Here is a 13,005-nt window from a genome sequence, read left to right as displayed (position 1 = left end):
AAACCTGTCCTTTGCTTTCTGTTTCAGAAAGAAGACATAGCTCATCTAGCAAGCCTTCCTTGGCTGCTCCTCACACGTCAGTATTTTCCCTCCTCCCCTCTCTGTCCAAAAGCAAAGGCGGCAGTGCTAGTGGAAGCGGCCGCTCTTCCAGTGGAGGGGTCCTCTGTGCTTCCTCGTCAAGCCCCAGGTTACTCAAATTGCCCAAAGAGAAACTGCCGCCCAGGGGGAACATCAGGCCCGTGCATCCCATGCAGCAGGCTAAAGTCCTCCACAGCAGAGTGTAAGTATGGCCTCTCGGGTTTGTGAGGGTTACCTGCTGGGAGGAGTCCTGTTTGGGTGCCAAGAGTGCCTGTGAGCCCTTGTGAAGGTCACTGGGGGGAGGGTCAAGTGCACTGTTAATTCTTTCTGTTTCCCTACCTTGTTTGGGAAGCTATTCACGATAGCTATCAGAGTAATAATATGACTGGTAATATTACTTCTTTCCTGTGTGTGTTGTTGAAAATGAGCTCTGTTTGTCCGTGATGTCGTATACTGACCATAACAGCCCTGGGGGATCTGTATTGTTATCCCTCTTTTCACATGGGAAAAGGAAGCACAGGTTGAGTTGCTTTAAGTTAGAAGGCCTGTAAGTTGTATAGGCCTGGGTTCAAATCCTGCTTGTGTTTCTTCCTGGTGGAAGTGAGGCACTGATGGGCATAAGCCACCACAGGGCTGAAGGCACTTAGGTGTCTGTCTGGCCCCTGGCTTTTGCACAAATGAGTGGCCACTGGCCTTTCCACTTCCTCTGTTGCTAATAGTAGAGAGGTGAGAAGGTGGAGCCCCCCACCCCCCGCTTAAAACAAAACAGGGTTTCCTGCTGGCTTGGGTTCAAGTCATAGCAGTGAGGAGGAAAGACTGGAAGTAGTTCTCACTTGCCTGGCGTGGCTTTGATAAGCTTCTGAGCTGGTCTGAGCCTCGGAGCTTCCTCGAGGCCACTTGAAGGAGCAGTAGTGTGTACTGACAGAAGCATCAGTAGCTTAACCTGGTGGCAAGTAGCCTTTCCTTTGGGAGGGTATGCCACACATTTCATTGTTCCTATTATCTAATAACCTTGGTTATCTCAGAAAACAGTACCTACTGTTACTCGAGAGCCCTGTCAGCTGGGAGGCCAGGATAGCGTACAGCAGCTTTGTCATGCCAGGCTGTTCCAGTGCAGGCCTTCACCGCTGTTAGTCCTGGTGTCTGAGTCCCCAAGCAGGGGAAACTTGACTGTCACTTCTATAGCTGTCTGAAAGTCTTCACGGCCTGGCAATGTTTAAATCACTTGTTAGCTTAACAGCTCCCAGAGTCCAGACTCCACCAGAGTTTGTAGACACACACCCAAACCTCCATTGTCATGTAAAGGCTTAGAAGGGGACCAAATGAACCAATTAGGGTTTTATTGACATCACTTACCAAGTAACAAAGCGATAGTGTCAGTTAGATCATAAGAGAAACTGTTGTTAGTGGCACGGGTCTTCCTGTTCACCAAGCAGTCTCCAGGTGTGTCTATGCTAAGCTCATGCCCTGTGTTCAGGGACTAGGGAGCCTGAACAGTAGCATGCCATGCACTGATTCAGCATAGTCTTCCTTGTTGGCGGAAGCAGAGCTGCTTCAGGCTCAAATGGCATGCACTCAATCATGTTTGTTTTAATAATTTCTTGCATTAAAGTGAAGGTTCTTGTGAGGTATTCTCCTGGGATTCCGAGGTGCCATCTTGGTTTTTCTGGATCGCTCCATGTTTTGCTTCTTAAGAAACTGCACTGACAGCAGGTTTACTGAATGGCTGCGGTCACAGCTGACTCGGTTCTCCCCAGTGCTTGCCTGGGGTTCAGATAGGGTATGTTCCCACTAAACAGAAAAGGAAGGAAGGAGGGGGCGAGGGAGGAAAAGAGGAAGAGAGAGAATTAACTATTCTCTGGGAAACTGTTTCTTATACACTGGGCTTTTTGTCAAGATCTGTGAACCCTACCACTCACCTTTCTTAGTGGTTCAGACAAAATGCACAAGGTCGTTCCCAGAGCCTGTGCAGATAGGTCTGGGCTCTGCCCCCATCCCTTTGGGCACTCGTTCATTGCATTCTCATTTCCCCTGCAGCAGCATGACGCCCTCTGTGAAGGTGGAAAAGATGCATCCGAAGATGGATGGCACACTACTGAAATCCACAGTGGGGCCGGCCTGTCCTGCTGCTGTGAGCTCTGCAGTCAAGCCTGGCCTTAACTGCCCCTCAATACCAAAGCCAACCTTGCCTTCACCTGGACAGATTCTGAATGGCAAAGGGCTTCCTGCAACGCCCACTCTTGAAAAGAAATCTGAAGACAGCTCTAATAGCAGGAAGTTTTTAAATAAGAGATTATCAGGTACGTAACAATATACAGTCTTAAAGCTGTATCCAGACAGTAGGTGTGCGTAGATTGTAAACGAAAGGCTTTCTTAAAGCTGGTCAGCATGAGCCATGAGGAGAGGTTCCTTCAGGGTGGACCTGTCTTTACTCCAGCTTTTAAAGAGCGTTCTTGCTAGTGTATGCACACACTTGTGTGCTGTAAGGAAAATTTGTTCCTCACGATTTTTCTGAATATAAATACTCTTAAGCAAAATAAATATTTCCAGGCATCTGGCAGTAGTTGCAGCCTTTCAGTGAGAATAGTAAAGTTCATTCCAGTGCTCACACCTCATCTGCAGTGTATTCATTAATAACGTGGCACATCTTATTACAGCCTTAATTTGTCTGCCTTGAGATTTCCTCTTATTTAAAAAATGAAGGTAGTGTTTGATACACCTGCTGCAATAATGTTTGTGTGTTCCTGACAGAAAGAGAGTTTGATCCTGATATCCACTGTGGGGTCATCGATCTGGACACCAAGAAGCCCTGCACCAGGTCTTTGACTTGCAAGGTTGGTGCTTTCTGTAGCAGAAGTGAAGGCTGGTGTGCACAGGGCTCTTAGTGCCATACCATCCCCATGCTGTTCCCACAGCTCTCCCACCCACAAGGAGCCAGTGCTCTCTGGCTATCCTTGGTTGTATAAATTAAGTAACAGGTTGTGACCAAAAAAAAAAAATGTCAATTTGACAAAATTGGTAACTATGTGAGTTACCATGACTTCACCTGTGCAAGGGGCTTTACTTCTCTCATAAAAATCTTAATTTATTTTTTATGTACATCTTCGTGTATGAGCACACAGCACACACATGAAGGACCGAGTACATCTTGCAGGAGTCAGATATTTCCACAACCATCACTTTTAGGTGCTCTTACTGCTTGATTATTTTGTTCCCCCCCTCTTTCCTAAATGTTTTGTGGCTCATGTGAGGTCAGAGGATAGCTTGTAGAAGTTGGCTGCCCCGTTCGGCTTCTGGAAACTCTTTGTCTTCATGCCTGGTGCCCTTCTCCACTAAGCTGTCTTACTGGACCATGTGACAGCTGTTAATTTAGATTTTAATTTAATTCTTGTGACTACCGTTTTATGCAGTGGGGCTGCTTTGAAATGGGTCTTCCTGCTCAGATTGCTCTTTGAGATGCTGGACTCAAGTAATGCGCCTAAGCACTGGGACTACAGGTGTGTGGCTACCATTGTCATCACAACAGGGATCTAAATGTTCTGGGAAATTTGAAACTTTTAAACATCTAACTTTCAAAAAATTGTAAGCCTTATTCTCATGATACATGCATGGATCAGATTTCTAGGTGAAAAGCCCATGCTTTAGAACTAACTGTTCTTTCTTCCTTAGACTACTAATTGAATGATATAGTTGTATGTTGCTATTGGTTTTTGATGATGGCTTCTAGAGTCTGTCATGGTTTGACGTGTGATTAAATGCACTTTTGAAAGCAGTGCTTACCTGTGTTCCACGTCATGGGAATAACTTCACCTCTTCTCTGCCCCTCCTGCCCACCTGGCTCTTTGTAACACGGGTTGTCCAGAAATGTGTTACCAATGATTATTTATCATAGATGTGCTTTTTACATGATCCATGAAGCAGCTGGTCGTTTCCTGATATTTCAGTGTGGAGTATGGTATTGTTGGTTTTTGGCATTCTGTTGACCAGCACCCATCCTCTTAAGGGAGCATCTCTCTCTGTTGATGGGAAACTTTAGTTCCATCTTGTCCCCATGACCTGAGTGACTACGTCTTCACTCTTGAGTTTTGTGAGTTTGGATGTCTTATAAAGTCTTCAGGGAGTTTCATTGTCTCCTTCCTGTGCCTTCACTGCCAAGTGACCTGCCCATGTACAGCTGTATGTCGTCTTTGCCCTTCAATAGCGCTTATTGTTCTGCTGTGCTGGAAGGGTCATTGCTGTTAATAGTGTGGTTCTGAGCTTTTTGTGTCTTTAGTTTAGTATGAGAGTGGTAGAGAAACGCAGCTCCAGTTAGGCCTGCACCTTGATGGTGCTTTTCCTATCTCCCACTGTTTTGTGTGTTCTCGTTGCCTTTGCTTTCTCTTTGGCCTAATACTGTTCATTCTGTAGGACTTAACATGCCTGATAGCCCTATCTCCGTCTCTTATGTCCTGGACGAAGAGTACTGTGACCGACAGGGAGCTGCTTGCCGTCTGCTCCCATCTGCACTGTTGTCACTGGTACATTTCTCACACAGCCTGCTACCGTACCTTTCTGCAGGGGATTTGTAACTGTTGGCTTTTGTCCTTCTTCCTTGTCACTGTACCAGATAATAACCTTTCCATTGCACACATCTCTGAGCACAAACCATATTTGAAGTCCTATAAGTTACAGACTTTAATACAATCAATGCATGTCTTCTAGCCTTGTGGACATTACAGTAGGAGGCAGGAACCAGAGAATTAGTAAAGAATGGTTTCTAAGTGTAAGCACCATTGTATAATCTGTTATTACAGATGATTTATGGACAGGAGAGAGGCTTGGATTGGGGAGGTCTAGAGGAGGAAGGTTTGAAGGCATCACAGCCAAAGAAACAGTAGTGAAACTGGATTCTGGCTTATGTGGCACCGAGGAATCAGAGGAAGTGTGAGTGACGGCCCTTTCATGTCACAGAACCTTAGACTAGAGCCAGAAAGGGGCTGGAAGCTGCCCAGGAAGAAAGGAAGGAGGCAGTACATGGAACTCCAAGCAGCTGAGGGCAGCAAGCAAGGGTCTTAGAGCATGCCATGCTCCTCAGAGCCAACTTAATACAGTCAAATATTAGAAGATGTTTGTACATTGACCTAGAGAGACAGACAATACCAGGCTATGTCCATTCATTCTTTCTACATGTATTGATGGGCCATTGTTTTTATATGCTTTCCAAAATTCTTCATGTATATGGGTGTTTGATTTGTGTTTATGTGTGTGCACCACATGTTGCCAGTTCCCATGGAGTCTGGAAGAGGGTTCAGATCCTCTAAGACTGGAGTTTCATATGGTTCTGAGCTACTATGTCAGTGCTGGGAATTGAACCAGGGTCCTCTGGAAGAGCAGCCAGTACCCTTAACCTCTGAACTTTCTGTTCAGCGAAGGCCTTTTATATGCTTTTTGTTTGAAGCATTTGCTAAATGGAGACTGCTCTTCTAGTAATGAGCAGAATAAAGTTCCTTGTTTTCATTTAAGTTGTTTTCTTGTAAAAATATATTGCATATTACCAGAAATTGAGGGGAATAAATTTATCTGTGCCAGATTTTGGGTACAACTTAGTTTCCAGTTTGTCCTCCAAGGAGGAGACGCATGCTGACCTAAGCTCCCAGGGGGGTTAGAGGCATGATCCTCTGCATGCTTCTCGCGTGTGTTGCTTTGCTGCCGTGCTCTGTAGACCTTTAGACCACTCTGTGTGGTTAGCGCAGTGAGTCATGAACATGCACACATAAACCATTTGTTTTGGAAGTAACCCAAAAAGTGTAAACGTTCAGATTAATCCACTGTATCCATAGAAAGAAGACAAGGCCATTGTAGTTAATGATTCTGAGAATTGGTGTCCATCTACTTTAGACCCAAGTGGCAATAGTGTTAGTAGGCTGAGGAGAGGAGCTAGGCCATGCAGAATGACTTTTACAGTGGTTGGACTTGACTGTTGGTTAGGTTGCCTTAACTCGGATCATGTCACTCTTGAAGAGTCAACTTTGTCTTCTGATTGGAATGGCATTGGACTTTGGGTATTTGCTTTTAAAAATGTCAGAGGCTGTAGGATGCTTTTTGGCTAAGAGTCTGTGCTGCCCCTCCAGGAGATTAAAGTTCACTTCCAGCACCGACCTTGGTGGCTCTCGGCTTTCTGTCACTTCTCCCAGCCCTCTGACGTCACATACAGGTGCCCACTTACAGACACATGTGCATATACATGAATGAAAATAAAATTAATGGTTAGAAATATCTGTGACTATCAAATGCATTTGATAATGTGATGTTTTCTTGTAATATTTGACCAAGAATTGGCTTATCTTAGTCACCTTTTTAAAGCCAAAGCTGCCACTTTCTCTGTGTGCCCATTTCCTGTCTCAGACACAACCATCTGGACACGCGAGAGCCCAGCCCCACTGTGTGGTTCTGGTGTTTTCTGCATTTCTGGCTCTTAGGGTTCACAGTTCTCTGTCTTTCCTCTCAAGTGAGCCCCTTCTTTCTTCATAACTTATTTTATTAGAGAAAAGCAGTTGCATTAACTTCTGTCCTCAGTTACTAAAAGAATACTTTACCAATATGCATTTGAATTAGTACTCAGAATTTTAAATTGTCCCCAGGTTTTGGTTTTTTTTTTTTTAATGAAATTCATAAAAGGCCTGAGTTTCCTTAATGGCACAAAGCATGAGTGTCCGCCCTTCGTATTGTTTGATACTCGTTTCTGTGCAGGGGCCCAGCTAGGGTCACTCCTTTCTTCACGTGGAACGACATGCCCAAGCTTCTTCCTACTGATGGAAGGTGCAGTCTTGTGATTCTAGCTCCCGAAGAGAAAAGAGCTGAGTGAATAGAGAGGTGTCTTATCTTTGAAAGCCAGCACATGCTGTTTTATGGGGATATACAGCACATTAAACTTTTTATTGAAATTCCTGAGTTTCTGTATTTGTTGTTTTTGTTTATGTTTGCACATGTCTGTTGTAGACACATTCCTTAACCCAGCGAAGAGCTGTTCAGGGTAGAAGAAAACGATTTGATGTGTTATTGGCCGAACACAAAAACAAAACCAGGGAAAAGGAATTGATTCGCCATCCAGACTCTCAGCAGCCACCACATCCTCTCAGGGACCCGCACCCCACCCCTCCTCGGATGCCACAGGAGCCACACCTCTCTTCAGAGTCAAAGCCTTTCTTAGCTAGTAAACCGAAACCTCATACCCCTAGTCTTCCAAGGTAAGCCAAGCCTCCAGCCATGTCCCTCCTTCAGGGAACAGGTGTCTAGATGCCACGTGTCCTGCGTCTCATCCTGCTGTGCTGTCAGGAAGTCGGTGCCACTGTCAAAGTGGGAATTGATATTTTTTAAATTGTGTTTTACTGTAAACACTGTTAAAATCTTCAGTAAATTTTCACCAGAGCTCCTAGGCATAAATGAAACACTAGTGTAAAGCTAGAAGTTCCTGCCCTCTGCTGGTCCTTGCCCTCTGGTGGCCCTATGCCAGGTTTCTCTTAACCCTGATAAGCAGAGCTGAGACTTGGTCTTTCCTTTGGGTTCCCAGTAGGAATGTCTCAGATGGCTTTGCCGTATAGTGAGAAATGAACCTTCATACATCTGTTTATCAACATGGGTTTTCATTCACTCATGGGAACTTTGTCTTCAGCATAAAGTAGACCTTTCAGCAGCCTGGAAAGCAGTGAGTCAGAGTTATTTAATAAGAATTTAGTGTGCACATAACTCAGAGACAGTGAGTAGAGCGTATATATGTGCTTGTGCATGATCAACAAAGCTGAAGTCAAGGACTTTGGACCTATTTAAAGATCCAGGGTTGTGGGGCTGGGGTGTAAGGATGCAGTGTGCTGTTTAGTAGTTGGCCACAGGGCTTCTGCTGGTGTGTCAGCCCCTGGCTGCTACTGCTGCTTAATTTCACACTCTTGTATATGATCCTTGGGATGACTCCATTAGGTACAAGCATCTCCCTCAGGATAACCTAAGTGTATACTTGGACATGTCAGAACAGCCCACCATGTGTTCTGTGGTTTAGAAACAAGGCAGTAGAGAGTGCTCAGTGGGGGCTTCCAAGAATATAGTCAGGTCTTGGAAAAGATTTCTTCTGTGCCCCTTCCTTGGCATCTTCTCAATGAAGATCTTCATCTGAAGAGTTAGATTTATTTAGGGACCACTAGGCCATCCTGGAGGTAGTAATGCTGCCTCGCTGTGTCCCCTCCTGTCCCCAAGCCCACACTAGAGCCCTGCCAGTGACCATACAGATGCAGTAGTGGGGAAATGCTGTGGAATATGAAGAATAGTCAGCCGAAGAATCCTCTCCAGTTCTTTATAGACAGTGGAAGAGGGGCTTGGACACCAGATGACTCTGGGAGACAGAAAGCTATAAGCTGCCTTTGGCTGTATCTGACAGACACTCACCTTCGAACTGGAATGCTAAGGAGAGCACCCCCTTTTCCCCCCCACCCCATCCCCACACAGGGAGTCAGCATACTGCATTAGGGCTAGTGGACCTGCTTCACATACACACACACACACACACACACACACAACACAGAGTCATCATGCTGCCTTAGGGCTGGTGGGTCTGCTCCTCTATCCTCTGTGGTTTTAGGTATGTGTCTGAGTTAAGGCTGCTGATGACCAGCTTGTACCACTGTTCTGAGCTGTACCTTTCATTCAGGCCTCCAGGCTGCCCTGCTCAGCAAGGTGGGAGTACCCCCATTGACCCTCCTCCAAGCCACGAGTCTCCACACCCTCCCTTGCCTGCCACTGAGCCAGTTTCTCGGTTATCCAGCGAGGAGGGTGAAGGTGATGACAAAGAAGAGTCTGTTGAAAAACTGGACTGTCATTATTCAGGTCACCATCCTCAGCCAGCATCGGTAAGTTCTGCATCTGCTTGCAGTGGCCTCCCCAGTGCAGGTAGACAGGGCGCTGAACTTGTGCACCTGTGTACTCTTTCTGGGGCCTTCTATTCTTGCTTTTCCTTCACTCTTCCTCAAAATTAATGGCCAGCATTATTGCCCACAAGTTTCATGGGTTCTGGTACTCAAGGCCTTTCAGCTCTGTCTTTTCTTTGGTGTCTTGTTCCTTTCTTGAATGTGAAAGGACCCTGACCTCTGCTGGCAGCGGAATTGACGCTGCGTTCACTGTGCATGTACACTGTGTCTGCTCTCTCTTTCAGTTTTGCACATTTGGGAGCCGGCAGATTGGAAGAGGTTATTACGTGTTTGACTCCAGGTGGAACCGTCTTCGATGTGCCCTTAACCTCATGGTAGAGAAGCATTTGAATGCACAGCTATGGAAGTAAGTGCCTTTTGGTGGTGGGGGCAGGGCCGACCTGCCCCAGTGATGCATTTTCTTAAGTTGTGTTCTCCATTTTTTAAGACTGACTGTTTGCCGGGCGATGGTGGCGCACGCCTTTAATCCCAGCACTCGGGAAGCAGAGGCAGGTGGATCTCTGTGAGTTCGAGACCAGCCTGGTCTACAGAGCTAGTTCCAGGACAGGCTCCAAAGCCACAGAGAAACCCTGTCTCGAAAAACAAAAAAAAAAAAAAAAAAAAAAAAAAAAAAAAAAAAACCAACAACAACAAAAAAAAAAAAACAAGACTGACTGCTTATCTTAATGGGGAGGTAGCCATTAGCCAGCAGCAGGGAGAAGAAAACATTTACTCTTCCCCTGTTTTCATTTACTGTTTCAGCAGCCACATCTTGTTCTGGGCTCAAAGTAGAACTCCCACATGTAAAGACCTCATCATACCAGAAAGCCAGCTAACAGCAAAGATTACAGCTCATTATCAGAACTAAAAACACTTACCGGGAGCTAGCTCTATGCTGGGGATTGCTAGCTATTGATTTTTACCAGTCTTTGCTACATGACTATGGTTACCTTTTTTTTTTCTAGTTAATTCAGCAGATATACAAGGTCCTACAGTAGGTTAGTGGTGGGGCCGCTAGGTGGCAGTTTGTTTCCAAACAGAGCTGATATGGGAAAATAGTAGACTGTGGGTCTGGAGAACTGTCACTGGTGTGAGGCGTGTTACTCTCCCGAGGAGAAACCTGATGTGTGAAGGTACCTAGTCAGAAAGGTGATGATTTGAGAAACAAGAGCGCAAGTATATAAGGAGACAAGGCCAGCAGGGCCAGGCAACACTGAGACTGTGTGTGCAGGGGCGAGCTGGCTGGGCTGCAGCTTTCCGTTTGTCCTTAGCTGGGTCACCCCAGCCGTGGACACTCCTGTATAGCATTATGAATCCTAATATTTACTAAAAGCTTATAAGAAGGGATCCTTGGCCAAAACACAGCTTGGTTTCATGTAAGCTCCTTTTTCGATGCAGCGCTTCTCAGCGTAGCACTGCTGCGGCTTCTGTGATTGGGGGGACACACTCCGCCGAGCATTTCCACGGCTCTCTTCACTTCAGAATGTCTTTTAGAAGAATATTTGGGGAAAACTTGTGTTCAGTGGGATATTTTATTACAGGGGACTCGCAGGTCACCCCCTGTCCACCTTTCGAACAGATGGTAGCGAGGCCAGTTGCTCTTACCACCTGGTTTCTCGGTGGTCAGCTACAGCTGGTCGGGGCCTTGTCAGTAAGTCTGTCCCCATGACATTATTGGACTTGGATTTGTGCAATGCCAAGTAGACTGAGGGCAGCCAGTGTCGCTCTGGCCTTCTTCCTGCAGTTCTCTCCTTTCTGAGGGGATAGCACACCTGTCCACATTGCTGACCTTCCTGGGTCAGTAAGTGATCTGCAGCCAGCAGTGGAGTGGAAATGGTTTTGTTCCTAGTGGCGTATGTGGACATGAGTTCTGAAAAAGTGGGTTTCTGAGGTTGGCTTGGCCCTCTGCTCTGGCAAAATCTGTGAGGAAGACCACCTCATTACTTAGTCCTCCTGTCCATTAACATGAACTCTGGCTCATTTATCCACAGAAGCTGCTTTTTTATCCCAGGCTGGCCTCTATCTTGCTGTGAAGCCAGAGTTGACCTTGAACTTCTGATCTTCCAGTCTCTGTCTTTTGGGTGCTGGGATTACAGGCACACCATGCCTGGTTTCATGTGGTGCTGTGGATCAGCCCCACAGCTGTATGTCTGCTCAGCCAGGACTCTACCCACTGAGCTACATGCACCCTAACTAACCCTGTGACCTGTTCTTAAAGTCAGTGCAGCGATGGGGAATATGTGTGGTTCAGTGATGCGCTAGCTTGAGAGGGATTGGGACCCAGCCATAAGTGTTGTAGAAATGCTCCCTGCAGCAGGAGCGCTGCAGTTGATTTCTGGGCAACCTTTTCTCACAGTCCTGATTGTACTGGGGGAGAGAGCTTAGCACTTCTCACCAGGGAACTGCCCAGGGGCCTCTCAGATCCTGCAGGGTATTGACACAGTGTCTGTGTCCTGTCCTACCGGCTCAACAGGAGTGCTTTCCTTCTGGGAGAGGCCTATTCCAGCAGCAGTCCTGTCCCCTTGCCCTTTAGTTGCTCTCGCAGTAAATTTGGGTGTCAGTAGAAAGAGGATGTGAGCCTGGAGTCCTCATAGCTCCTGGGTGCTCTGAACAGTAGTGGAGTTTGCCCAGCCCTTTCTGTGGCGCATTGCCGTGATCCAAGGCCATCTCAGGCTCCTGTGATCTCTGTGAACCCTGCCCCTGTATTGATCTGGGAAGGGCATGGGACAGACATCACCCAGAGGTGCTTTCACAGTTTGGGGTGTCAGTTCCCCTATCTCCTGTTTCCACATACAGCACTCTCTTTATTGTTTTCTTGTATACCTTTAGCTGGCTTGTTAGATCTTTTAAAAGAGGAAGCAGTTGTATCATTTGTTCCAAGAGGTTCACACGTTGCCTAAGGAAGAAACCCTTTTTCTTTTCTCAGGATTTATTTTCAGGCAGCCTGGTCTTTAAGTCCCAGCCTCACGAGCCACCTAGTGGCCATAGTCAGTTACTGCAGCCAGTGAGCAGCGTACATGCAAGAGCTTGCCTGGGTTATGTTGTTCCGGGACAGATTCTACTGAGGCTGTCTGAGCTGAGGTCTGGTAATTCACATTTCTGAAAAACCTCTTAGGTAATATCAGTGACTATCACAAGGATAGAGCCAGGCTTCTCACTGTAGGCTCCACATTGAATCTGCTAACGTCTGTGTGCTCCCCGAGACTTCCTGTATGATAAGTATGCTTGTGGCTTAAGCTGCGTAAGTGCTTGTAATGTGCAGCCGAGTGGAGAAGTGCAGTTTTAAAGTAGGAACAAGCACCGCCATTAATTCCTAATGTTAGTAGTGAAGTCACATGGTAACATCTCAGGCCACTTCTGTCCCTTGAATGTGGAGGAGCTCCCTGGGGTGGTGATTGAGTCAGCAGGGCCATCACATCCAGGCTAAGGTAGGGTGGTCTTGGCACAGTCTCCCCAGCCCATTTTATTGTTTGTCTTTAATAGGTACAGGTGTCATGTGTTGCTCAAAATACTCTCATCCCTTAGCTGAAGCAGTTGTCGTCTTCCAGACTCCTGAGCTGTTGGCCCCATCGGCCTGTGCCGCTTTGTCCTGTTGTCACCTGGACTCCAGTGCGGCCATCAGGCTTGTTGGGTTCTCGTTCTCTTTGATGCTGTCACATTTTTTTAAAACTCAGAGCTAAAAGAAAAGGGCCTGTATCTCTCATGTTTGACTCTCCAAATGGATCTCTCATCCCTAATCAGTACCTTACCCAGACATTACAAACATACGTCCTTGGACCACCTAAAGCCCCGCTTGGATTTGTCTTCTGTGAATGTCTAGGCAAACAGTCACAGCCTGCCTGTTGCTTAAGTGACTTAGTTTTGATTGAAGTTCCACAGTATTTGAGTATTGTATTCCAGGCCTTAACGATAAAATGGTGCATACACTGTGGGTTACAGCAACTGCTAAGGAGTAAATGCTTTGCGGTCTCATATTAAAGTCACTTCCAGTCTC

At 46.4% G+C, this 13,005-nt stretch overlaps 1 protein-coding gene across 5 annotated transcripts in view; it reads left to right on the top strand.

Annotated features, from left to right (window-relative positions):
- The window catches only part of Atxn7 (ataxin 7), a 154,212-nt gene that overhangs the window by 133,276 nt on the left and 7,931 nt on the right, over positions 1 to 13,005 (top strand). For all 5 annotated transcript variants that reach the window (XM_041662306.1, XM_041662302.1, XM_041662304.1 and 2 more), the window contains 6 exons: positions 28 to 280; positions 2,116 to 2,378; positions 2,830 to 2,912; positions 7,057 to 7,304; positions 8,756 to 8,954; positions 9,257 to 9,378. In XM_041662306.1, the coding sequence (XP_041518240.1) occupies positions 28 to 280; positions 2,116 to 2,378; positions 2,830 to 2,912; positions 7,057 to 7,304; positions 8,756 to 8,954; positions 9,257 to 9,378 (1,168 nt within the window). The remainder of the gene's footprint in view (positions 1 to 27; positions 281 to 2,115; positions 2,379 to 2,829; positions 2,913 to 7,056; positions 7,305 to 8,755; positions 8,955 to 9,256; positions 9,379 to 13,005) is intronic.

This window comes from Microtus oregoni, unplaced genomic scaffold (genome assembly GCF_018167655.1).
Source record: "Microtus oregoni isolate MIOR12 unplaced genomic scaffold, Mior012 000013F_ref0000133, whole genome shotgun sequence".
NCBI lineage: Eukaryota > Metazoa > Chordata > Mammalia > Rodentia > Cricetidae > Microtus > Microtus oregoni.
The sequence above is the reverse complement of the archived record's forward strand: the minus strand, read 5'-3'. Positions and strand labels throughout refer to the sequence as shown.